Source organism: Bos grunniens, chromosome 10 (genome assembly GCF_055505025.1).
Source record: "Bos grunniens cultivar Pamir isolate PY7600 chromosome 10, Bosgru_T2T1.0, whole genome shotgun sequence".
Classification (NCBI taxonomy): domain Eukaryota; kingdom Metazoa; phylum Chordata; class Mammalia; order Artiodactyla; family Bovidae; genus Bos; species Bos grunniens.
The window spans coordinates 60118945-60146261 of NC_141174.1; the positions used below are offsets into that span (position 1 = coordinate 60118945).

Below are 27317 nucleotides of genomic sequence, written 5' to 3' on the forward strand. Positions count from 1 at the left end.
CAATGCGAATTCCAGCCCTCCAGTTCTCGTATCTCCTTTCCTCCAGGGAAGACACTCGCCAGGAGAGGCAGGCGAGCGGCTGTGAGCGTTGAGACAGTGTTTGATCTCCAGGAAGTCTCCTCTCAGCCTCCAGAGCCCAGTGTGGTGTCTGACTCAGGTCAGCCCCCAGTACAAGTCTGCTTCCCAAACAGCTATTTCTATGTCACAGCTTTAAGCTGAGGTTCAGAAAGCAATTAATATTCTTTCTTATTTATTGTCTCATAAATTTTTTGGAAATTTATCTTTTTCCTAGAATATAATGATTCAAAAATCATGTAAACCCAGAAATGTCCGCAGATTGCCTATAATTAAGTGTGGTTAGCAGTCATCTGTCCAAAGTGGCACAGAGATGTATACCTTGCAACCTGGAGACTTAGTCCCTGAAAAAGTCTCACTTACACATTATTTTACCCGCTGGTGGCCCAGAGCCAACCACGTAAACCTTCCAGGGTTTCATGTTAATATTGCTGAGCTCTCACAGAATTTGAGTTCGTTGGCAAAGTACTGGTGGTTATTTTAAAATCTGAAAATGCAAAAAAGTATTGATATTGTTAAAAGTATTGACACTGTAGACTCAGAAACAAAGTTTTCAGAAGAAGAGTTGCTTTAAAAGAATGGTTTATCGTATATTAAATGCAATGAGTATTTAAAGGGAAAATACACACAAAATAACTAAGGTTATGTTGATTAGGGATAAAAACATTTTATTCTATTGTTGGTTGTGCCTATATAGAAAGTCAAGAATGATAGGATTTTATTTTATTTAAATTGATCTTCCAGCATTTACACTGATTCTCCTTTGCTATCTCCAGATAAAGGGGAAAGTTATTTACTATCTGGTTTTGTCTTGTTTAAGCAGTGATTGGTTGGGAAGAACTGGCTGACACCTGGCTTCTCTTTAGGTTGTTCACAAGATGTTCTTAGTTGTAACTCCATTTTCCAGTGCCAGAGAGTGAGCTTTGAAAACAGATAAGAGTTGGGTTGAAACCTGCCATCAGCCCTGGATAGCTGGGTGGCTTCGTCCATGTGGATCAACCTCTCAGGGCCTCAGCATCTTCTTTAGTAAAATGGGGTATTCATGGTTAATAATTCTGACCAATTAACAAATCCAATCACAGAAGACTGTTATAAAGATTAGAGATAATGTGAATATTGAGCCTGAAACAGCAGTACCCCTAAAGGATAGTTTTTAACTTTTCTGTATGTGCCCTGGAAACCATTTCTGCTGCTGCTGCTAAGTCGCTTCAGTTGTGTCCGACTCTGTGCAACCCCATAGACAGCAGCCCACCAGGCTCCCCCGTCCCTGGGATTCTCCAGGCAAAAATACTGGAGTGGGTTGCCATTTCCTTCTCCAATGCATGAAAGTGAAAAGTGAAAGGGAAGTCACCCAGTCATGTCCAACTCTTAGCAACCCCATGAACTGCAGCCCACCAGGCTCCTCCGTCCATGGGATTTTCCAGGCAAGAGTACTGGAGTGGGGTGCCATTGCCTTCTCCGGAAACCATTTCCAAATCCATGTAAAGCAGAGAAAGTAAGTTCAAAGTTCCTCAAGCGGCTGTACCATGTCATTTGAAGATCACAATGACTAAGCTCCCTTTCCCTTACAGGAAACATAAGTAAAGGGGGAAAAGCTTGAAGCATTGCCCTGGCTTTGGCACTCAGATGAGGCCTCAGCATTCTGCTCAACCTCACCAAGGTCTGCTTTTCAGAACTGAGAGCTGCACACAGAGGAAGTTGCTGAGCCACTGTGATAAGGAAGCATAATGACAAGACTTACTTTCCTGGCAACTTGGAAAAAAGAAAGCTTTTTAACCTTGCATAAGTACTTGTGTCAACTCCCAATGTCCTGTACATTAACTCAAGAATCCTGACAATCACTCCTATTGTGTGAGGTGTATTTGCAAAAGGGTTAGGAGCAAAGGTTCTGGAGTCACACTGCCTTCAGTCTAATCCTCACATCACAACTCACTAGTTTTGTGTCCTGAAACACAAGACTAATCCATTCTGAAACATTTTCCTCACCTGAAACCCAGGATAATATTGATGCCCATCTCCTAGGGCTGTTGGAAGGCTCATTTACAATCTTAGCACAATGCCTGCCATGAAGTAAGTACTAGTTAAATAATTACTGTTGTTGTTGTTTGGCCAATAGTAATTATCTTGCACAAAATCAAACACCAGTAAGAAGGTGGAAATCCTGGTCTTCTGACTCCAAATCCCAGGCTCTCTCTTACCATTCGTTACTCTACTGAATGTTTATTGCTTCGTTAAATGATTAAAATACCACAGTACTGTTTGTTATCCATTGACACTGAAGTATTCTCTCTAATTATGCAGTGCAAATCAAAGATCGCTATAAATAGAAAATAATAATGTTGTTTCACTGTTCTTTGCACTTGCTTGAGCAAAAGAACTCACATATCACACTATGTCTTACCCTCCCAGAAACCCTGCTTCCTGGGAGTTATAATTCTTTGATGTGTGTGCTCAGCCGTGTCCAACTCTTTGTGACCCTATGGACTGTAGCCTGCCAGGCTCCCCAGGCTCCTCTTCTGGGACTTTTCAGGCGAGAATACTGGAGTGGGTTGATATTTCCTACTCCAGGGGATCTTCCCAATCCAGGGATCGAACCCACATCTCTTGCATAGCCAGGTGGATTCTTTACTATTGCACCATCTGAGAAGCTATAATTCTTTAATATCAAAACCAATTTCAGTCTTGCCAGCTGAAAGGACTGACTGCAAATTGACAGTGTAGAGGTCATACTATCCCTCCGTTTTGGGCCAAATGGTGGCATCAACTGTTTATCTCCCTTTCACAGTTGTTCTCTCGTATTTTGCTCCAACTTCCTCCAAATACAACAGCTGGTATAGCTGCAGATCCCACCAGCTTTCTGGTTCATTGCTTAGTTAGCCTTAAATAACTGTATGCTTGCTTCCTACTTCACTTCTGGGCTTGGCAACACTCCAGGCTCCTTGGGTACTGAACCTTGTGAAGTCCGTAAATTAATTTTCCAGACTAGCCTGGAATGAACTTCAGACAAGGTAGTTCTGGAGAAATTCACATTAACTTTTTTCACCTCATTTAAAAATAAATTTTCAAATAGTCAAATAGAAACATTCACCAACACAGACCATATTCTGGGCCTTAAAACAAACCTCAACACATTTCAAAGAATTTAAATCACACAAAAAGATTTCTATGAAAGCAACCAAATTAAACTAGAAATCAACAGCAGAAAGACATTGGAAAAATCTCCTTAAAAAAAAAAAACGGTTGGAAATTAAACAACACAGTTCAAAATAACCCATAGATCAAATAGGAAGTCATGAGGGGAATTATAAAATATCTTGAGCTGAATGAAAATGAAAATACAACATATTAAGATGTCAGGGATGCATATAAAGTCTTGCTTAGAGGAAAAATTATGGCATTAAAGGCTTATATTAGAAAAGAAAGATCTAAAATTAGTGATTTAAGCTTTCATCTTAAAAAAAAAGCTAGAAAAAGCAGCTAAAAGCAAAGCAAGGAGAAGGAAGAAAATAATAAAAGAGATGAAATCAATGAAATTAAAAGACATTAGAAGAAGTTCAATTAAATCAAAAGCTGTTTCTTTTTAAAAACGAATAAAACTGATAAGCCTTTGTCAAACTGATCAGGAATAAGAAGGGAAAAAAAACCCTCAAATTACTAATATAAAAAATGACAAGAACTTCCCTGGTGGCCCAATGGTTAGGATGCTGAGTTTCCATTGCATGAGGCAGATGTTCAATTACTGGTCAGGGAATCAAGATCCCTCATGCTTCAAGGCATGGTCAAAAAATATATAAAAAAAAAAATTTGTAAGTACAGAGAGAACACTATTATATAAAGGATAATAATGTAATGCTATTATATAAGAACAACTTTATGCCCATAAATTCAAATATCTAGATTAAACAGACAAATTCCTTGAAAGACATAAACTCTCAAAGCTCACTCAAGAAGAAATAGATATCCTGAATAATGCATGCTAAGTTGCTCAGTCATGTTCGACTCTTCGCAGCCTTTTTTGAACTGTTGCCCACCAAGTTCCTCTGTCCATGGGATTCTCCAGGCAAGATTACTGAACTGAGTTGCCATGCCCTCCTCCAGGGGATCCTGCTGACCCAAGGATCAAACTCTCATCTGAATAGTACTATATTTTAATAAGGAAGTAAAATTTGTAATGAAAAACATTTCAACAATGAAAATTCCAGGTGACTCTACTAGCAAATTCTACCAAACGTTTAAGAACTAAATAATACCAATTTAACATAAACTTCTCCATAAGACAAAGAAACACTTGCCAACTCATTTTATAGGATCAGCATTACCTTGATACCCAAACAGACAAAAACATGAAAATAAAACAGTAGATATCTCTCAGAAACAAGGTAAAAATTCTTAATAAAATATTATTAGTAAACTCTAGGAATGCATCAAAGTGATAGAACACTATAACCAAGCTTGTTTTATCCCAGGAACATAAGGTTGATTCAACATTTTAAAATCAAAGTAATTCACTATATCAAGAGACTAAGCAAGAAATATCATATTATTATTTCAATAGATGCAGTGAAGTATTTGACAGAATTCACCATACATTCATTTTTAAAACAAAACAAACAAAAAACACCTTTCAGCCAATTGCAATTTTTCCTAATCTAATAAATAGCTTCTCTGTTAGTTCTTTACTGCTGTGTAACAACCCCAAACATATATACCAAACAATTATTGTCTCACAGTTTCCGGAGGTTAGGAATCTGGGTATGACTTAGCTGGTGCCTGTAAACCAAAGCCTCTCACAAAAGTGAACTTACATTGTCTGCTCATCTGTAGGCTCACTGGAGTAGGGATGGTGGTAGGGAGATCCACTTCCAAGCTCATTCACAAGATGGTTGGCAGGATCCAGTTCCTCACAGAATGCTGGATTGAGTGCCTACTGTCTTCTTGGCTGTTGGTCTCCTCAATTCCTTGCCATAGGGCAGTTCACAGCATGGCATCTGGATTCCCTCAGAGGAAGTGAGTGAGAGAGTACAAGAGAAAACTCAAGGCAGAAGTCATCATCTGTTTGTAACCTAATCTCAGAAATGATATGCCATTACTTTCAGTTCAGTTCAGTTCAGTCGCTCAGTCGTGTCCGACTCTTTGCGACCCCATGAATCGCAGCACCCCAGGCTTCCCTGTCCATCACCAACTCCCGGAGTTCACTGAGACTCACGTCCATCGAGTCAGTGATGCCATCCAGCCATCTCATCCTCTGTCGTCCCCTTCTCCTCCTGCCCCCAATCCCTCCCAGCATCAGAGTCTTTTCCAATGAGTCAACTCTTTGCATGAGGTGGCCAAAGTACTGGAGTTTCAGCTTTAGCATCATTCCTTCCAAAGAACACCCGGGACTGATCTCCTTCAGAATGGACTGGTTGGATCTCCTTGCAGTCAAGGGGCTCTCAAGAGTCTTCTCCAACACCACAGTTCAAAAGCATCAATTCTTCGGTGCTCAGCCTTCTTCACCGTCCAACTCTCACATCCATACATGACCACAGGAAAAACCATAGCCTTGACTAGACGAACATTTGTTGGCAAAGTAATGTCTCTGCTTTTGAATATGCTATCTAGGTTGGTCATAACTTTCCTTCCAAGGAGTAAGCGTCTTTTAATTTCATGGCTGCAGTCACTATCTGCAGTGATTTTGGAGCCCCCCAAAATAAAGTCTGACACTGTTTCCACTGTTTCCCCATCTATTTCCCATGAAGTGATGGGACCAGATGCCATGATCTTTGTTTTCTGAATGTTGAGCTTTAAGCCAACTTTTTCACTCTCCACTTTCACTTAAACATATTTTATTCCTTAGAAGCGAGTCACCAGGTCAAGCCTACATTGAATGGAAGGGCATGGATACCATGAGGCAGAGATCACTGAGGGCCATCTTAGAGACTGCCTACAAAGAAATCTAGTTAGTGCCAGATACTTAGCAGTGCAAGATTGGATGTTTTTGTCCTAAGATCAGTAGCAGGCACATAAGCTCTCACCACTCCTATTTGAGGTCACACTGGAGGATGTACTAAGTGCAGTAAGGCAAGGAAAAGAAATAAGCACACCACTCAGGAAGAACAAAAACTGTCCCTATTCGGAGATGACATGATTGTCCACAGAGAAAACCTCAAGGAATTTACAAAAACCTTCTGGAACTTTTAAGTGAGAAAACAGATGACAAATTAGCATATGAAAAACTGCTCAATGTTAGTCATTAGGGAAATGCAAATTAAAACCACAAGAGACCATTACCCATCTTTTAGAATGACTGAATCAAAAGAAGTGAATACCAAATGTTGGCAAAGATGCAGAATAATTGGGACATTGCTGGCAGGAATGTAAAATGGTACAGTCACTTTGGAAAACATTTTGGCAGTCACTTACAGTAATATATACTTAACATATGACCCAGCAGTACTCCTCCTTTGCATTATTTTCTCAAGAGAAGTGAAAACATATGTTCACACAAAAGACCATACAATAATATTTATAGTGGTTTGGTTTATAACCACCAAAACTGGAAACAACTCAAATGTTCAGTTGGGAATGGATAAATAATATCCAGACAATGGACTACTACTCAGTAATAAAAAGGAAGGAACTAGTGATAAATGCAACAATATGGATGAATCTCAAATCTATTAAGAGAAAGAAGCTTAGCCTCAAAAGGCTATACAATGTATAATTCCATTTATATGACATGCTGGAAGAGGCATAACTATAGAGACAGAAAACACAATTTGCAAACAATTTTGGGGGAGTTCACAGACCACCTCTAGCCCATCCCTGGACCCCATTCATATGCCACTCCATTTTCAAGGCAGCCACCAAACTCTCTCCTCCTAACTGCAGCTCCTTCCTGAACCCTATCCAGATTTACATTTAGTGACATTCTGCTTGGCACAGGATTGGTCCCCACTTCATAGACAGTATGAAAATATTCTCTCTTCAGCTATTGCTTCCACGGCAACATCCATCTTGATCCTGCGCTTATGGAATGGAAAAGATGATAAAATACTGAGGCAATCTGCCCAGGAGCAAGTTACCATATTTTGAGATTTCCCCCAGGTCCATTCATTTTCCTTCATTGTGCTCAGACCAGAGCGAGGAGCCAGGTGGGAGAAGGATGTAAATAAGGAATGTAAGACAAGGCTGGCTCTGTGAGCCTCCATCTCCCAAGTTATAAGCCCAGCTCTAATGGAACCGTACCCCCCTCCACAGCCCTGCCAGCTTGTGGGAAGGAAGTGTAGACGGCTTCAGTCATCATACTGTCACCATTCCTCCACTTTTCGTGGATCCCTTTCTCTCACTCATTCATTCGTCACCGGCTGCTACAGCACTGACCAGGGCAGACACAGAGGCTGCCCTCAAGGCGTGTACCGTCCCGCAATAGGAGGTCACAGTTATCACCCCGTGTGGTACAGGCTGCGAGGGAAGTGGGAGTGGGGCAGGGGCGTGGGGGGAGCGGGGGCGGGGGCGGCTCCCAGCGCAGGCGTCTTTGCAGCAGACTGCCAGAGCTGCGTTTTCCACGACCTGCTGGAGTTTGCAATCTTGCAGGCCTCCTCTCCCGGGGCAGAAGGCCACGCACAGCTCCTCCCGGGTCCCCAGGGCCGCCCACCCGGGCCTCTCGCCGCACCTAGGACGGCGGCCGGGTCTAGGAGGGACGCCTATGGGCGCGGCGGCCCCGCCCTGGCCAGCTTGGGGCGGAGGCCGGTTCCCATAGGGATCGCGGGCCGGCGGGCTGCGACAGAGCGGGGCCAGAGTCGGCTAGGCTGGAGTGAGGCCGGCGGGGCAGCCGCGGCGCCGTGAGTCCCGGGCGGGGAGGGAGGCGCGGGCCAGGCCGCCACGTGGCGCCGCACGAGGCTGCGCGGCGCGGGCCAGAGCTCGGGTGGGAAGCGGGGGCGACGTAGGAGGGTCTCCCCGCGGCCCCGCGCGGCGGCAGGACGGCGTTGCCCTGCTCCTTGCGGGCTCCGGGCCCTACCTCGCGGGGCTCTCCCCTCCTGTCCCGCCCCGCCGCCGCCCCCGCAGGGAGTCGGGCGGTGTCTTCTTGCGGAAAGGAAACGAGACCCGATATTAGAACCGGGGAAGCCCTTAACCTTCCAGGTCCTCCAGCCAGCTCATGTGTCTTAGATCGGATGAACCTGACATTGAAAAGATAGTCTTACAACTCGGCTCGTTTCAGGATGACAGGTTACATTTTAACTTTCAGGGTATATACAACAGAGGATTAAACTTGAGTTACCAAAGGCAGCTGACTCGAGGCCGTCGTCTTTGACCGAGTGGCCATGGCTGAGGGGCGAGGGTTTAAGGGACTGGGTTGATTCCTAATTGTGTAACAACTGCAGTCTTCTGTCTTAGGTCCTTGACAAAGACCCATTGTTGAGTGGGGCTGTTCATGCCAATATTTACTAAGCGACATTTTCAAACTATGTGAAGATCCATTTTAAGAATTTATTCATCAATGATGGAGAAGTATGAAAAAATTGGGAAAATTGGTGAAGGATCCTATGGAGTTGTTTTCAAATGCCGAAACAGGGACACAGGTCAGATTGTGGCCATCAAGAAGTTTCTGGAATCAGAAGATGACCCTGTCATAAAGAAAATCGCCCTTCGAGAAATCCGCATGCTCAAGGTAATTTCTTTAAGGTGAATTTTCAGGAACTAAAAAAAAATTAAAGTGAGACATGTTATATGAAATAAATGCCTTGAGATGTGGTCACATCTTCCTTCACAGACTTTGGTCCTCAATGATACAGATGGGGTATCTGTGCACCAGTCACCAATTGTATAATGAATTAGAAAGTCATAGGTGTGGGGAAAGATGGTCTTCACTTTCAGACTTGCTGTGGGATATTTTATTTTTCTTCCCGATAGCTTCTTTCACATGTCACCTGTAGATCTTGTTCCTCAAGATTCATCAACTTAAACAGTATAGGAACTTTCCACAACTCAAGTCTGCTGGTGTGCATGATTTTTAAACTTCTAGGCTAGCCTCTGTTGATATTCTTAGTCTGTGAAGAGAATTAATCATTCACCTGTTTTCAAACTCCCAGGAAGCTGACAGGTTCTCATTACACCTTGTATTGATCTACTGCTGAGCTTCATAATGTCTTTGTCTTGTCTCTAGAAGAAGGATTTTTCTGTAAGTGAAATAACTGCTTTAAAAATGTTCACTAGTTAGCTCTTGGAGACTATGATACTTGGAGGGGGTGAGTGTTTATTACAAGCTGAAAGTATCTGTTTCCTGAAATGGAAATGAAGAAGGAAAGTATTTTTCCTTCATTTTTTTTATTTCTGTGAAGATGAACTCCAAATCCTGCCCTATGTAGAGTGCGACCTGCAGTGAACATGGTGGAGGTTCTTTCAACAGATTAACTTTCTCTGTTGGGTCTGGTTTTAAACAGGACCTAGGACTTCCCTGGTGGCTCAGACAGTAAGGCGTCTGTCTACAATGCGGGAGACCCGGGTTTGATCCTTGGGTTGGGAAGATCCCCTGGAGAAGGAAATGGCAATCCATTCCAGTACTCTTGCCTGGAAAATTCCATGGACAGAGGAGCCTGGTAGGCTACAGTCCATGGGGTCGCCAAGAGTCGGACACGACTGAGCGACTTCACTTTCACTTTCTGTGTTCTGACATGTGTAACTGACTATCCAACAAGGGAAGGGCAGCCTCGTGGGGGCTGAGTGGAGTATCTGGGGCGTCTCCTCTTACCTCTGCTGCTGCTGCTGCTGCGTCGCTTCAGTCTTGTCCGACTCTGTGTGACTGGTAGTCCAGTGATTCAGGCTGTGTGCTTCCACTGCAGGAGTTGGGGGTTCGATCCCTGGCCTGGGAACTAAGGTCTCATATGCCCTATGGCACAACCGAAAAAGAAAGGGTAGGTGTTGCCAATAAATTAGGAAGTCAGATGTGTTTTCTTGAATAACTGAATACTGATGTCCTCTGAAGGATAGGTGTGTACGCAGAACCCTGATTTCAAGGCACACAACACTCCATTCCCCAAAATCAAGGACACAGCTGTAGACTCCTCTGGTCTGTATGAGGTGATGGGACTAGATTACCAGTAGAGTCTGTCCCTTCAAGCCCTAACTTGTCTGAATTCTTGATATTCTTGATAATGGGCGCTTAAATATTTGCTGAATAAATGAATTGAGGGTTTGTTAAGTCATATTTTTTCCATATATTTATTCAGTAAATATTTATGGAGTCTCATTATACCTAAAATAATGTTTGCATTAAAGTGTACATCCTGTCTTACAGATGTGTAACTGGTGGGAGATGAATTCTCCCTCAGCTCTCACTCCCAGTAGACTAAGTTCCTAGTGGGCAGGGCCTGTGCCATTCACCTTGTGTTCCCATGCCTGGTTTGAGCCCTCTAAATAAAGTGTTTGGAGGCTTGTTTAAACTAGACTTTGAAATGTGGAATGAGAGATAAGGTGTTCAGGGCAGCCAGTCTCTGCTAGGGAGAAAAAAAAAAGGTGCATAGTGGAAAGCAGTGTATGGAGGGAACACAGGTAACCCCAAAGTCTTAGCCAAGATTCCTGCTGGGTGCTAACAGGCCTGGGAGAAAAGAAAAGGAAAGGAAGCCAATGTCCATTAAGAAGGGGTGCAAGGAATGTCCTGGAATACAGGTCTGGCCCTGGGATAAGTGATGGTTTGCACATCCACGCACCTGGTCCCAGATGCCCATCCTGCCTTGGGGACATGTTGTTGTCCATGAGAACAAGAAATTGGTGAGGTCTAGGTTCGTGTTTAGGGCCCCGTCTGAGCTGCATTCAAGGCATTGCCCCATTGACCATGGAAGGGGAATACTAACCTGGGCACGAAGCACAGTTCTGTGAACTCAAGGGCTCACTGAGTGTGCATTCCTAGGGTTTTCCTTGCATACCCCTCACAGAGTTGAGGCTGTTAATGACCTTTGCTAAGATCAGGAACTAGGATGACTGAGGCTAAAGGTATCTTAGTGACCTTAGTGGGTGACATTGGTCAAGGGCTGAACCCCAGACTGCCCTTATTGTGATAAGGAAAGTAAAAAAAGCAGATTAAGACCAGATATAGAAGGCTTCAAATGCCAGGCTGAAGAGTTTGGCTTTCACCTGAAAAGAGGGAAACCAGCTAAGATATTTTTAATAGAAAGTTATCATTTGCAGACTTTTAAATTTCATGAATCAATAAACTTCAAAAAAAATATTTTTACAGATTGGGTGGTCAACATTTGAAGAAACTAGTTTATCACCATTACTTCATAAACAAAAGGACATTTTAATATTTTTTAAAAACTAGGAACGATATAACTTTAGGAGAAAGCAGTCTTCCTGAGAGAGTAGTTGACAACTAAGTCAACATCTCTCTGTATATACGTTTCTCTGGTGTGTGAGAGGATACAAGTGTAACAGTGTATGTGTGTATGAGAGAGAGATCATTGCCCCTATTTTTCCCATTTCACTATCCATTGATGAAAATGTAGACTTCATTTGTTTTGTGCAGCCTAAATGTCACAAAAGTTAGTACTATGTCTGAGAACAAAACTCCCTGGATCAGATGATGTCTTACTTTTAAGATCTATCTGATACAACAAAATTCTAATACTACAAAAGAAAGGAATGGTCCCTTGGATTTTATATTATAGTAGAATTTGGCATGTATTTATCCTCAGATATGTTTTTAAAACCATTTATTTAATGACTTAAAGCAACTCCTAATAATTGCTATTGGACTCTTTTAAAAATTACAGTTGTTTCCATTAAGCAGATAAGATCATGGGAGTGAACTGTCCAGCAGTCAATTGCTTAATTATTAAGGCAGCACGTCTATAGTGTTTCCTGTTCTTGATGTGAAGCATATATGAAGATGTAACCATTCATTGGTAAATGGTTTTAAGGATGAAAATTATTATCAAGAAACCAATTTTGCTAATATTTTTAGAAAACATATTTTTCTGAACATTTGAAACACTTTTCAAATAGTATTACTTCACGCCACTTGGGGAAAAAAAAGTATAACACGTTTTTATGAGATAAATTCAGTATTTGTACTCATAAATTGCTCTCTAAATGTAATCCACTCTTCACCAAGAAGTCCTATTGCAGTCAACCCTTTAATATTTTCATTTTGAATCTTATTTTTTCCAGGTTACATAATTAGGCTTTTAGAAAAATAAACAATGGCTCCAGTTAAAATTAGCCCAGGGACTTCCCTGGTGATCCAGTGATAAAGAATCCACCTTGCAATGCAGGGGATTGAGTGTTTGGTGCCTGGTCGGGGAACTAAGATCTCACATGCTGAGGAGCTTGTAAGCTGGGGTGCCACAACTAGAGAATCCATGCACCTCATGGAAAGATCCTATATGACACAATGAAGGTCAGTGTGCCGCAACTAAGACTTGACCCAGCCAAACAAATACATGAACGAAATAGTCAGCTCATACTCTAAAACAGCAGTGACAGAAATAAAATTATCCTGCAGTACCTGAGCACAAAGCGACTATCCCACCCTTTCTCAAACTCACTTTCCACTGTGGGAAAAAAAGACGTCAATATTTTCAGTCAGCGTTTTTTCGTTTATTTTTTAGTATTTATTTATTTATCTGGCTGCCCTGGGTCTTAGCTGCAGCACGTGAGACCTTTTAGTTGCGGCACGTGAACTCTTAGGTGTGGCACGTGGGATCTAGTTCCCTCACCAGGGATTGAACTCGGGCCCCCTGCATTGGGAACATGGAGTCTTAGCCACTGGCCAACCTTGGAAGTCCCTCAGTCAGTGGTTTTGATGCGACACCTGTGTGTAAGACAGTTGACACGTGTTCATTTGGCGTGAACACAGGGATTTCTGCAGAACGCCTGTCATGTCTCAGGCACTGTTCTAGGTGTCTGTCCTCACAAACGAGAGACTAACAGTAAACCTGCATGTCACGTGGTGAAAAATTAAGCAGGGTAAGGGGTTAAGGTGAGGGAAGGGCTTGCTTCTTTATACAGAGTGGTTAGGGAAAGCTTTCCTGATGAATGACATTTGAAGACATTCCAGAGGAGATGTGAAGGGGTGACTCTTGCAGCTCTTCAGGGGGAAAACGTTCTAGGCAGGTGGAGGGTAGGACAGAGGCCCCGAGGGAAGATCAAGGGATGTGTGCTAGGTGTGTTCTGGTGTGTTGTAGAAGGAGCAAAGAGAAGAGTGTGCCTGAAGCAGGGTAAGTGAGGACGAGAGTCATGGAAGACGATGTTACAGGGGTGAGTGGGTCAGATATGAGGGCCTGTGGGCCATGGTAGGAGCTGTGGATTTTACTTTGAGTGAGATGGGAGTCATCAGAGGGTTTTGAGTAGAGGGGTGCCCAGGCACGTCTTATATCCCAGAAGGGTTCCTCTAGCGGCTGCTTACTCCAGCTTCATGAGCAGGAAGCTCTGTTAGCAGACTTCATGTGACCCAGGTGTGAGGTGATGGGGTTTGGGTCAGAGAGGCAGCTGTGGAGGTGGTCAGATTCAAGATATATTCAGAGAGGAGAGCACATAGGAATCTGATGGTTGGATGAGGAATCACGAATGACTCGAGTTCTTCACTTGAGGACCTGGAAGAACAAAGAGATCATTCACTGATAGGGAGACCCAGGTGCAAATTTAGGGGAAAGAAAATCAAGAATTCTGTTTTGGAAATGTAATATTTGAGATGCAGACCCACTGTAAAGTGGGTAATTGAATGCACAAGTCTGGCATTCAGGGAATAGTCTGGGGACCTTTCCACCAAGGGGAGCAGAGAGACAAATGTCAAAGATTGAGCCCTGGAGCTCCAGCATCTGGAGGTCAATAAGCTGAGGAACCAGTGAAAGAGGTAAGAAGGGGTGCTCTTTGAGGCAGGAAAATTTGAGGTCAATGTCCTTATGAGCTGAGGGAAGGGATTTTCCTGGGGTTCAGTGGTTCAGACTCCATGCTTCCACTGCAGAGGGTCTGATTTCAATCACTGATCTAGGAACTAAGATCCCACAAGCTACATGTGAAAGTGAAAGTCGCTCAGTCGTGTTCGACTCTTTGTGACCCCATGGACAGTATAGTTAGTCCATGGAATTCTCCAGGCCAGAATACTGGAGTGGGTAGTCTTTCCCTTCTCCAGGTGATCTTCCCAACCCAGGGATCGAACCCAGGTCTCCCACCTTGCAGGCAGATTCTTTACCAGCTGAGCCACAAGGGAAGCCCACTAGCTACATGGTGTGGCAAAACAAAACAAAACAAAAGGCTGAAGGAAGCAAATGTTTCAAGAATGAGGAGCATTTGTCAAAGGTCACCTTTTGTACAGACTTAGAATTTGCCATTGGGAGAAGGAAACGGCAACCCACTCCAGTATTCATGCCTGGAAAATCCCATGGACCAAGGAGCCTGGTGGGCTACAATCCATGGGGTCGCAAAGAGTTGGACACGACTGAACAACTTCTGTGTGTGTGTGTGTGTGTGTGTTGAAAATATGAGGGTCATTTGAGATCTTAACGAGAGCTGTTTGAGTAGAGAGGTAGGAATGAAAGCTTCATCAGGGAGGGTTCAAGAGCAAAAGAGCAAAGTGAAGACAGTGATAGAGACAACTCTTCTGAGAAGTTTTATTATAAAAGGAAACTGAGAAATGGGGCAGTATGTGCTTAGAAGAATGTGGCATCAAGGGAGAGTGTTTGAAGTTGTTGTTTGTAATATGAAAGAAATGAGTATGCTAATGGAGGGAGAGAATTCCTGGAGCCATGACCTTGGCTCTAGTCAAGGTAACTCACCTTGAGTTGCCAACCTGGACCATGACCAAAAACAGCTATTATAGCATAATAAAAGACCAATTCAGGGACCAGTTAGGAGATTAGGCCACCTCTTCTTTTATTTGGAATGTTGCTAGGTTCTTTCCCTTCACTCTCCTTAATCTTTAGGTAACAGGAGCCACAGCTATCTTAAAGCTGTTGGGCCTAGAACTTCTTCTACCAGGATATACAGCAGCTGGTTTGTGCTATGACCCATGAACCATTCAGGAAAGAATTCAACCCCTTTTGCATAACTAGGGTTCAAACATATAAAGATATTTTGGATAGGAGGTGTGATGGTCATGAGAGAGGCCAGGTTACAGAGAGAGACAACGTTCCTGAAAGGAAATCATCTAAAATCAAGAAGGCTGGGATTTCCCTGGTGATCCAGTGGTTAAGAATCTGCCTGCCAGTGCAGGGTACAGGGGTTCAATCCCTGGTCTGGGAAGATCCCACGTGCCGTGGAGCAACTAAGCCTGTGCACCACAACTCTTGAGCCCACACACTCCAGCTACTGAAGCCCATGTGCCTAGAGCCTGTGCCTCAACAAGAGATGCTACTGCAAGGAGAAGCCTGTGCACCACAGTTGGAGAGTAGCCCCCATTTGCCACAAGTAGAGAAAACCCATGTGCAGCAACAAAAACCCTGTGCAGCCATAGATGAAAAAATAAAATTTTGAAATATCCAAGACTACAGATTAGTTTTTTTAAAAAAAGTCTGGCATCACAGACCTGTGGTGGGAAGTGGTCACTGCTTCTACATAAAGCAGGTGGCTGTACTTGAATCCAACCCAGCCCCTTGGGGAAAATCTGTGTGTCCAGCAAGAAAAAAGCTGTGTGGTTCTAAGCAAACATGAGCCGACTGGCCCAGTATCATTGGATTACTAAGGTCCCGAGTCTCTGTGTTGCAGAAGCTTCTCTCTGTGGAATGCAAATGATAGAACTATTGGAAGTGGAATCAAAGAATGCCAGCCAGCAGCTATGAGGTGCCGGCAGATGGTACAGTGGCCTTTAAGTAGATCAGACAAACATCAGTCAAAATTTGTGACTACCGTCCTTCCCTGGCGGTTCACATGGTAAAGAGTCCACCTGCAATGCGGGAGACCTGGGTTCTATCCCCGGGTCGAGAAGATTCCCTAGAGGAAGGCATGGCAATACACTCTTGCCTGGAGAATCCCCATGGACAGAGGAGCCCGGTGGGCTATAGTCCATGGGATCGCAAAGAGTCAGATGAGACTGAGTGACAGCACACCACACACCCTCCTTCCAAAAGGTAGAAAAGCTAGAGTGATGACGTGGAGAAGGAATCGTATTCCCATCTGGTGACCCAGTGGTCTTGGGTGAAAGCCCGAGGATTGTTACCTAAGATGCACAAATTACACTTACAACAACCCTAGGAGGCAGGCATTGCTATCCCATTTTACTGAAGGATGTAGGATGGTCAATGACTTGCTGTGGCCTCCTGGTTAGTGAGCTGGATGCACACACAGTTCTGTCGGCCCCCACATCCACGCCCTGCTGCTCCCACGCCTCGGAAGACCAAACACTGCACTCTTTCTGAAGTCTCCCAGTGACTGGTCCTCAGGATTTATCCTGCTCTTGCCTCCAGTGAGCCTTACTTCGGAGACTCATGGCTTTCATGGAAACCTGGGGTTCTTACTGGAATATCAGTTCTTTCCAATTTTTGTTCTTTAACCCTATAGATTGTTTTAGTAGGTACACAGTTATGGTTTGCAACCCACAAAGGTGAGGATAAACATGGGGGTAAATGTCCATTTAAAACTTTACTATAAACACTACAGTAAAGCGCATTGATTTTTTTATTGTGTATTTTAATTAATTAATTTATTGATTGCTGCACTGTATCTTCGTTGCTCTGTGGGCTACGAGCTTCTCATTGCCATGGCTTCTCTTGTTGTGGAGCGCGGGCTCCAGGGCACGTGGGCTCAGTGGCTTCAGCTCCCCGGCTCTGGAGCATAGGCTCAGTAGTTGTGATGCATGGGCTTAGCTGCCCTGTGGCATGTGGGATCTTCCTGGATCAGGGATTAAACCTGTGTCTCCTGCATTGGGAGGATTCTCTACCACTGAGCCACCAGGAAATCCCAGGTTCATTCATTTTCTTTCCCTTAATATATATATTTTAATGAAGCATAGTTGACTTACAATGGTTCAGGTGCACATCAAAGTGATTCAGTTATACATATACACATATATTATTTTTGAGATTATCTTTTGGTATAATTTAATATTACATTATATTATAATATTACATTATAGTGTAATATTATAAAATATTGACTATAGTTCCCTGTGCTATACAGTAAACCTTTGTTGCTTGTTTGCATACCTATTTTTTTTTAAATTAGAAATCTATCATTCTATTCATACTAAGAAAAACAAGTAGAATCAAAATGCCATAAATTTTTAAATTAGGCAAAAATCTGTAAGTTTTCTAAAATATATATAGTATACCTACTATTTTTATTTATGTATACAAAAGCTTTTCTAGTATGCTTGATAAAGACTTGAGGAAGAACATCAAAAAAAAAGAAGAGATAGAGAAATTGGAAAACATAAACTAAATGAAATGGGAGCACTAAATATGAACTAGAAAAAGTGAAACAAACTAGATAAAAGTAAAAGATCATCATTTAGTCCAGTTGGTTTTAAACACAGCTACTCATTAGAAACATATCTGGAGCTTTGGAGAAATACCTGGGCATTTGTGTTTTTCAAAAAATTCCAAGATAATTCTGATATGCATCTAGATTTTAAAAAGTTATTAGAGGTTTTCCTATTAAATGATAGTTTTGGTGATAAAGGATTCAATTTTTTTCTGTTGACAAATCATGATACAATGGTATGAAGTGAGTAACAGTTACATAATCACAATAGTAGAAGATATTTATCAGTTTTCACAATCAATAACCAGACAAAAAATAAAAGTTAATTACAATTGCAAGCCATAATACAAACACGATTAACCTAACAATATAAAATAATTACAAACAATTTGGGAGGTCAAGCAAAGTGATGTGGTGAGTGGAAGTGCAGTTCATTCATTCTTAATGAGCAGTGTCACCGAAGAGGGTGAAAGTTGGTTCTTAGCAATGGGGGTCCTAACTTTTTATTGTATAAAGCACGTATACATACAGTACATATACAGATGTACTGTATATTTGTGGAGTTAAAATTTCATTGAGGGATGATTAAGAAAAGCTGTGTAAAAAGACTTCTTTGAGTAACAAGAAAAAAAAAAAGGTCCATGAGGTACAGGAAGGTAAGAATGCTGACTATGTACTATGTGCCAGAAACATGCTCTCATTTGACTGTAATTACCCACTCCAGTGTTCTTGCCTAGAGAATCCCAGGGACAGGGGAGCCTGGTGGGCTGCCGTCTATGGGGTCGCACAGAGTCGGACACGACTGAAGCGACTTAGCAGCAGCAGCAGCAGACATGAAGAGTAACAACCTACCACATGTTCAGAGCATTCCATTTTTCCCTAGTCTCCTCACTTTCAATAACTTCCAGTGAGGCTGTGGGCTGTGAGGCTGCTTGGGAATAGGAGCCGCAGTTAGGAGCTTCAGTTTCTGATCCGGATCGAAGCTGTTGGGTAACCTTGGGCAAGCTCCAGTGCCTCCTGGAACCCGGCCCACCTTATCGCCATGATTTATGTCTCTGTTTGGCATTGCTCTGCTGACTCACTGCTGAGGGGAGCAGGGTGCTTTGGGGACAAACACTGTACAGCGGTCACGCACCTTAAGGATGCAAGGGCAGGAAAGCAGAGGTTCAAAAAGAGCAGCAGCAAAGGACAGAGTAGGAGAAAGGAGGAACAGTAGAGAAAGGAGAGAGAAAGGTACAGGCTGGCAGAAGGTGGGCGACCAAGAGGAGAAGCTGAAGGAGCTAGTACTTCACATGGTCTCTCCTGTCTTAAAACATCAGACCAGAAACACTGCTGGGCAGATTACCGTCCTGATGACTGTAAATTGCTGTGGGGAACAGGACAGTCATGGTTCCCTGTTTTTCAGTATTTATTCAGTGCTTAATTCCATGTGCTCTTGTGCCAAGGCCCCATTCCACTGAATGCTGGCAGAGAACCGTGTGAATGCTCGCTAGCATTAGAGTCTAATCAGAGTGTTCGTAATCTCTAAAGGTGTCTGGTCCCGTAGTACTTGTTGAATTATTATTTGAGTAATATTTCCCAACTCAGTAAAAGTCTCCTTGGGAAATCCTGTGACATCTTTAAGAATTTAATCCTGCTGTTGCTAATCGGTGCCATTTCTAGGTCCATTATCTTAATCTTGCTTAATTGGCTTATTTTAAATAGATTAGTAACATATCTCCATAAGTTGTTTTTAACCATGTTCGGCATTCTTATGGTTTACTAACTCCGATGTCTGTGGGGATTCACACTGGTAACGTAAACCAGTGAAACAGGCTGAACGCAAGACAAGACGGAGCAGTGGAGACTAGGGCAAACTGGAGACTGTCTTGTGAGAAGCAGGTGGTTGCATGCTAGTCTTTCTGAGACTTTTTCTTAAAGCCAGAGATCAAAATTTTCTTTAAAATCTCCTGGGTTCTCCCCCATAACTCTTTATTTTGAAAAAAATTATACACACATAAGTGGAAAGACTAATACAATGAATACTTGTGTATCTTTAACAAGATTCATTAATCTAGCTAATTTTAACAGTTAGAATTCCACTTCATTTCTACCTCTATCACACACACGCACGCACTTTTTTGGCTGATGCACACACATTTTTCTTAACTATACAGCATGAATCTCCTAGAACAAAGAAATTTTTCTATGTACCACAATATGATTTCCACATTCTAGAAATGTTATCATTGATTCAGTACTATTATTTAACATATAGTCTGTGTTCAAATTTTTTGTATTGTCTCAATAATATATATAATGTGTTTATGAGAATAAGCATATATACATGTATATTATATGTATATTTTAGTACATGATTAATAACTGAGCACACATTGCATTTAATTGTCATGTTTTTGTAACCTCCTTTAATCTAAAACAGTATTCTTTTCCTTTTTTAAAAAAATATATTTATTTATTTGGTTGCACTGAGTCTTAGTTGAGGCATGTGGGATCTAGTTCCCTGACCAGGGATCGAACCTGGGCCCCCTGCATTGGGAGCCCAGAGTTTTAGCCACTGGACTACCAGGGAAGTCCAGTATTCTTTTCTTAATTGGAAGTATAGTTGATTTACAATGTTGTGTTAATTACTGCTGTACAGCAAAGTGATTCAGTTTTACATATATATGTTTTACATATTCAGCTTTACATATATATATATACACACACACACACATTCTTTTTTATATTCTTTTCCATTATGGTTTATCATAGGATGTTGAATATAGTTCTCTGTGCTATACATTAGGACCTTGTTGTTTATCCATTCTGTACACAAAAACTTACATCTGCTAACCCCAATCCTGCCCCACTCCTCCCCCAATACCCTGCCCCTTGGTAACCACAAGTCTGCTCTCTATGTCTGTGATTCTGTTTCCGTTTCGTAGATATGTTCATTTGTGTCATATTTTAGATTCCACATATGAGTGGAATTTGTCTTTCTCTTTCTACAATGTGATCATCTCTAGTTGCATCCGTTTTGCTGCAAATGGCATTATTTTATTTTTTTTTATAAGTAGTATTCCATTGTACATATGTACCACATTTCCTTTATGCATTTGTCCATCAATGGATACACATTTAGGTTGTTTCCATGTCTTGGCTAGGCGTCCCTGGTGGCTCAGAGAGTAAAGAATCGGACTGCAATGAGGAGACCTGGGTTTGATTCTTGGGTCAGGAAGATCCCCTGGAGAAGGAAATGGCAACCAACCCCAGTGTTCTTGCCTGGAGAATCCCATGGACAGAGGAGCCTGGAAGGCTACAGTCCATGGGGTTGCAAAGAGTAGGACACAACTGAACAACTAACACACACACACATCTTGGCTATTGTGGATAGTGTTGCTGTGAACATAGGGGTGAAATATCTTTTTGAATGATATTAATAGTTTTGTCCAGGTATATGTCCAGAAGGGGGCTTGCTGGATCATACGGTAATTCTATTTTTAGTTTTCTGTGGAACCTCCATCCTGTCTTCCACAGTGGCTGCACCAACTTGCATCTCCTGTAACAGTGTAGGAGAGTTCCCTTTTCTCCACATGCTCTTCAGCATTTGTTATTTGTAGACTTTTCAGTGATGACCATTCTGACTGGTATCAGGTGGTACCTAATTGTAGTTTTGATTTGCATGTCTTTATAATTAGCAATGCTAAGCATCTTTTCACATGCTTGTTGGCCATCTGTATTTCTTCTTTGGAGAAATAGGTCTTCTGCCCATTTTTCAATTGGGTTGTTTGTTTCTCATTGTTTAGTTGTATGAGTTATTTGTATATTTTGGAAATTAATCCTTTGTTGGTCACATCATTTGCAATTATTTTCTCCCATTCTGTTGGTTGTCTTTTCATTTTGTTTATGGTTTCTCTTGCTGTGCAAAACCATGTAAGTTTGATTAGGTCCCATTTGTTTATTTTTTTTTTATTTCTATTGCCTTGGTCTGGGGGAAACACTGACCTAAGAAAACACTGGTACGATTTATTTTAGAGAATCTTTTCCCTATGTTCTCTTCTAAGAGTTTTATGATGTCACATCTTATGTGTAAGTCTTTAAGCAACTTTTGAGTTTTGTGTATGGTGAGAGGGTGTGTTCTAACTTCATTGCTTTACGTGCGGCTATCCAACAGTTCTCTAACTTTTAAATTCTTTTTTCAGTCTTTCATGGTATTGACATTTGGGAAGAGTCCACGTCAGTCATTTTGGCAGATGTGCCTCCACACAAGTCTGACTGTTTCCATGTGATTTGATTCAGGGTAAATGATTTCAGCATGTTTAAGGCTGTTCCATCACACTGTTTCTAATCAGGAAATGCATAATATCATTTTGTCCTGTAACTGGTGCTCTCAGTTTTAATCTCTTGATTAAGATGGGTCTGTCATATTCCTCAATTGTAAAGAAACACTTTTCCCCTTTATAATTAGTAAGTAATCTGTGGGCTGATTCTTTGAAACAGTGTGACTGCCTTATTCCCCAAGAACTGTCACCCAAAGTTCCTTCAGATCAGATCAGATCAGATCAGTCGCTCAGTCATGTCTGACTCTTTGCGACCCCATGAACCGCAGCACGCCAGGCCTCCCTGTCTATCACCAACTCCCAGAGTTCACTCAGACTCACGTCCATCGAGTCAGTGATGCCATCCAGCCATCTCATTCTCTGTCGTCCCCTTCTCCTCTTGCCCCCAATCCTTCCCAGCATCAGAGTCTTTTCCAATGAGTCAACTCTTCGCATGAGGTGGCCAAAGTTCCTTACCTAAATCAATTACAGTGAGAGTTATTGTAAAATGGTGGTTCTCAACAATTCTTGCTATATTCATTAGTTATAATTTTTCTTTAAAAAAATGCTCTTTTCACCCACACTCCTACACCCCAGTACACACAGTTTTTAATATCACTGTGGATTCTGGATTTTTAAAAAATTCAACATGTTATAAACCATCACTGTCATTCTTTTTGAGTCTCAAATACCCAATTGTCACACTTTTGGCTACTTGGGGATCCTTGGAGCCTGCTCCTCAGTCTTACAGATGCCCATCAATCCTTGTATGTGTCTTTAGTGTGGGGCACAACGAAATGTTCCAGGCTCACCTCCCCCAGCTCTAGAATCGGCTATTTCTCCAAGGAGTCCTCATATCTTCAAGTGAGAGTGAAATCTGACTTTAAAGCAGTGACAAATAATTTTAAAAAAAGTTTTTTTAACAGCAGTCTGGCCAAAGAAAACACATCTACAGACAGTATTTGGCATATAGGCTCAGTTTGGAGCCTTCTAATTATACAGCTTTCATTTTTTGTAGATGTTCATACTGGAGACGGGCAGATCTGACCCTCGAGGTTCATTGCTAATGTATGTAGGTGTTGGGACTTTGTAGAGACTGGTCGTCAGTAGCATGGAGGACAAAGGGGAGCATTCCCTGGCCCACAATGATAGAAACCAAACAAACCCCCTTGTCGTCCTCTCTCCCTATTTATTCAACAAGTGGAGACCTGTTTGATTTTATTTTTACAAGATAACATACTAAATGCAAATAGTAACAGACTCTTCTGTTTGTTTATTAGAAGATTTTTTTGGCTTAGCTCACCGTGTGTTTGTCTAGAAAGATCGTGTTCCTGCTGTGTAGTGAATTCCTAAGCGATAAAGCTGCCATGGTTGTACTTCAAGAACAAAGAAGCAGACATCAACAAACAGACTCCTTACCTTTTAAAAATACCCAATTTGCAAGGAGATTAAGCACATGCCACCATCTGTCGGCACTCTAAATGCTTTTAAACATACCCTGCCACGCACCTTACTCTAGAAAATATCATAGAGCAGGAGAAGGAGGCTGAATAAATGATTTTATAAAGCACATTGATAAGAAATATAATTATACTATTGCTTTTTTGCCACTTGTTTTTTATTTCCAGCCAAAAAAAAAAGTTTATAGGTAGACAACTGTGTTATATATAGTTATCAAACATTCAAACCACTCTAGAAAGTAGAACTTTTTGTATGGAATGAAAATTTTTTTAATGACCAGCTTTGTGTCTTTCACATTAAATTTTTTTAATGTTTTAACTCACCTTTTTATTTGGCAGAAGTGATGTTTTAGACCACAAATTTGCTTTCAACAGGCATATTTCCATGCTAATCATTAATCTTCTTTATTACTTATTAACTTTAACCACACTGTGGTAAAAATGCTTTGGAGTAAAATTGCCTGATAGAAAATCTCTGAATTCCATTTCCCTTTTTGTTAGAAGAGTGAAAGGTGAATTTTTTAAATGAATTATGCTATCAACTTTATATAAAAACCTAACAAATAATTTGTTTTATAACTATCAGTACACTGAAAGTTGCTCAGTCATGTCTGACTCTTTGTGACCCCATGGACTGTATAGTCCATGGAATTTTCCAGGCCAGAACACTGGATTGGGTAGCCTTTCCCTTCTCCAGGGGATCTTCCCGACCCAAGAGTCCAACCTAGGTCTCCTGCATTGCAGGTGGATTCTTTACCAGATGAACCACTAGGGAAGCCCAAGAATACTGGAGTGGGTAGCCTCTCGCTTCCCCAGTGGACCTTCCCAACCCAGGAATCGAACCAGGGTCTCCTGCATTGCAGGTGGAATCCTTACCAACTGAGCTACTGCATGAATTTTTGGCTGTGTCATGGTTCATTCTCATTTTGATCACATTGGTGCTATTGCTTCTTTCCTAGTACTTTTCAAAAACTTCATTAACCAGTAAAACAAACTGAGCATCTGCTGTGCTCATCCTTAGCCTGCCTGTGATGGGTCTTGAGAGGAAGGCAGAAGAGATCTCAGCCCAGGTCTCTGGCCAGAGGACCTACCTGGCGCATTCTGACCATCCATGCTGTCTACGGCAGACCTAATGTAAATTAACTTCACCTTTCCACCTCTGATTCCAGCTTTTTTAGTTCTCCCTCCTCCCCCACATGTCACACCCATTCCTTCTCTGAAAGTGTTAGTCTCTCAGTTGTGTCTGCCTCTTTGTGACCCCATGGACTGTAATCTGCCAAGCTTCTCAGTCCATGGAATTCTCTAGGCAAGAATACGGGAGTGAGTTGCCGTGCCCTTCTCCAGGAGATCTTCTAGACCCAGGGATCGAACCCAGGCCTCCTGCATTGAAGGCAGATTCTCTACTGCCTGAGCCACTGGGGCCCCTTCTCTAGCTGTCCCCAAAACTAAGGTGTTAGCCAGGGTATCTACCATGTGTCTCTGGGCATTTAAAGGAAATGTGGGGTCAAGGCAGCTTTCCTTTACCAAAAGTGTTAAAGAACAATTCCTCAACAGCACTGTGAGGGGTGTGGAATATTTTCCTCTAGGTCAGAGATGGTGGTGATAATTAAATAGCTTTTAAAATCATGAAAATAGCTCCCCCCACCACAAAGCTGATGTATTAACTAGCTCTCTGAAACTAACTTCAAAATATTTATCTTGGTTTTACAATATAGTGAAGAGACTTATGCAAATCTTTTAAAACTATTTTTTACGGTAAAGTAAAAATCATGTTTACATAAGTAAGTATGCTTATGTAAGAAAACAAGATGGAAGGTGCAGAAGAACGTGCAGTGGAAAAGAAACCTGCCTTATCCCTCAGTCTCCATTCTTATCCCCTGAACAATGGCGGTCTCTCCAAAGGATGCCTGTGTTCATGTAAGGGCATGTGTTTCCCTCTAAAACACAGACACAAATATATACTATCCAATCATTTCTTTTTTACACTTAACACAGTTGACCCTTGAACAACATGGGTTTGAACTGCATGTTCCATGTGTAAGTTTGTAGTCACTTACATGTGAATTTTTTCAATACATATGTTAGAAAAAATTTTGGAGGTTTGCAACAGTTGAAGTAACTCACAGATGACCTGTGTAACCTAGAAATAATCAAAAACAATTATGGAAAAGTTACATGTGTCATGAATATATAAAATATACATAAATATTAGTCTATCCTTACATAAGCATGATAAGGTAGGTGACACTTAATATAAAATTATGTGTTAGTTCTCACAGCTTTATAACTTTGCTTTCAAAAGATCATGTTATGTACAGTATATATCTCTCTCCCTCTCTTATAAAGGGAGAAACTGAATATCAGTCTATCATCTCAGGTAAGTGAATTTTAAAAAAATGTAACAATGTTTCCAATACTGTGTTATGAATATGACTATAATACTGTATGCGATAAACATTTTATAATGGTTCATTCATTAGTATATAGGCTAGGCTACTTTGAAGAAATTCTATCAGTTATACGAGGCTACTATAAAGTGGGGCTTCCCAGTGGTAAAGAATCTATCTGCCAATGCAGAAGACGCAGTTTTGATCCCTGGGTCAGGAAGATCCCCTGGAGAAGGAAATGGTAACTGCAGTATTCTTGCCTGGGAAATCCCATGGACAGAAGATCCTGGCAGGCTAAAGTCCTTGGGGTCATACAGAGTCAGACATGACTGGGTGACTGAACACCACCACAAACCTTGCTGGGTCTCAAGCCCTTGAGAGTATTATCATATGCTGACCTGGGAATCCTTGGGATGTACCCAGGATGAATTATTATAAAGAGGGGGACATCACTTTTTTCCATTCTGGGTGAATATTAACTGATGAAAAATTCCTGCAACAGGATCTATGTATCTGTGACTAAGAGTCAAGTTCAAAAATTGCAGAGGCTTGTGAAAAACATTTTACCAAGACAGCTCTCACTTTCTAAATTTTAATCCTTGTTCTTTTGTTATTTACCACAAATTTGTGGGAAAAGAAGAATGTTTTTGGAAGGAAAACAGGATATGATCATTGAAAAAATAGCCTGTTTCTTTTCTCTAAAGCACAGACAGGATAAATATCCCCCCATTCTCCCCCACAAAGAACAGAGACCAGGGGATAGAAGAGACCATGGATGTAGTGGTCTGTATACTGACCAATCCAGAACATGTGAGTGCTGAGGAGTTCATAGGACAGAGGTTCCAAACCCAGTATCTGCAGGGGCCAGGCAGGTAGGGGAGAAATGATTTGCTTTCATAAACAAATCTTTTATTTGCCTTAAAATATGCAGTTATTTCTATCGCTTATACATTTCCCCACTTTTGATAGAAACTTGGGCATTTAAATATCTCACTTTTAAGAAAATTAATAATGAAAGAGTGATGTTAAAGGTCCTTCGTGTCAGGGAGTAGTAGGGACTGTGATAAACTCGGGTATCCAGGGCTTATCTAACGTGGACAGCTGCTTCTCGGCCCCAATCCACTGATGCCAGAGACTGCAGGCTCGGCATACATCACCAGCGTTTTCAAGAGAATTTTGGTAACCAAGGCTTTAAAGCAACATTTCCTGATCTGAAAGGTTGGCAACCAGGTCAAAAATCCTTCAGAATGCTAAGGCCAAACATTTGACTTTAGAAGGTGTAGAAAAGCCTGAGCTTATGACAAGGGCTCAGGTTAAATCCAGCGGATAAAACACAGTTCTTTTTTAAAGTCAGAGAAAAACGCTTCACTTTGCAGCATAATAGGAATATTTCAAAATGCAGAGAAAATAAAAAGAAGAGAGACCAAAATAAAATAGCAGCAGCAAAGGCAGAAACTTTTATATAAGAGAAACTAAATCTGAGTGTGAGCCAACCCAGGCTTCTAGATATAGAAGAACTGAAGGATGGTGACTGACGTGGGATGAGGCACTGAGATCCTCAGGATTGGGCCAGCACGAATCAGAGTGCTGAGGAATGAGGCCAGGGCTGGGGCTTTGGCTTCACATACTCATAAACAGGAAGGAATTTTAATTAGAAGAGCCCTGAACTACATCTTCATAGTATGTATGGTAATTTAGTC

General features: G+C 41.7%; 1 protein-coding gene across 5 annotated transcripts in view; it reads left to right on the forward strand.

Moving 5' to 3' along the window:
• The first annotated feature begins 7838 nt into the window (after nt 1-7838).
• The window catches only part of CDKL1 (cyclin dependent kinase like 1), a 52773-nt gene continuing 33294 nt past the window's right edge, over nt 7839-27317 (forward strand). For 2 of the 5 annotated variants that reach the window (XR_015134783.1, XM_086321603.1), the window contains exons 1-2: nt 7839-7898; nt 8452-8725. Coding sequence is in view for 3 of the 5 variants with exons in the window: in XM_086321603.1 (XP_086177729.1) it covers nt 8555-8725 (171 nt within the window). In the remaining 2 variants the exon portion in view is untranslated. Of the gene's footprint in view, nt 7899-7959; nt 8284-8438; nt 8726-27317 lie in introns of those variants that run through there. The other 3 variants (XM_086321602.1, XM_086321604.1, XR_015134784.1) reach the window with 3 other exon arrangements.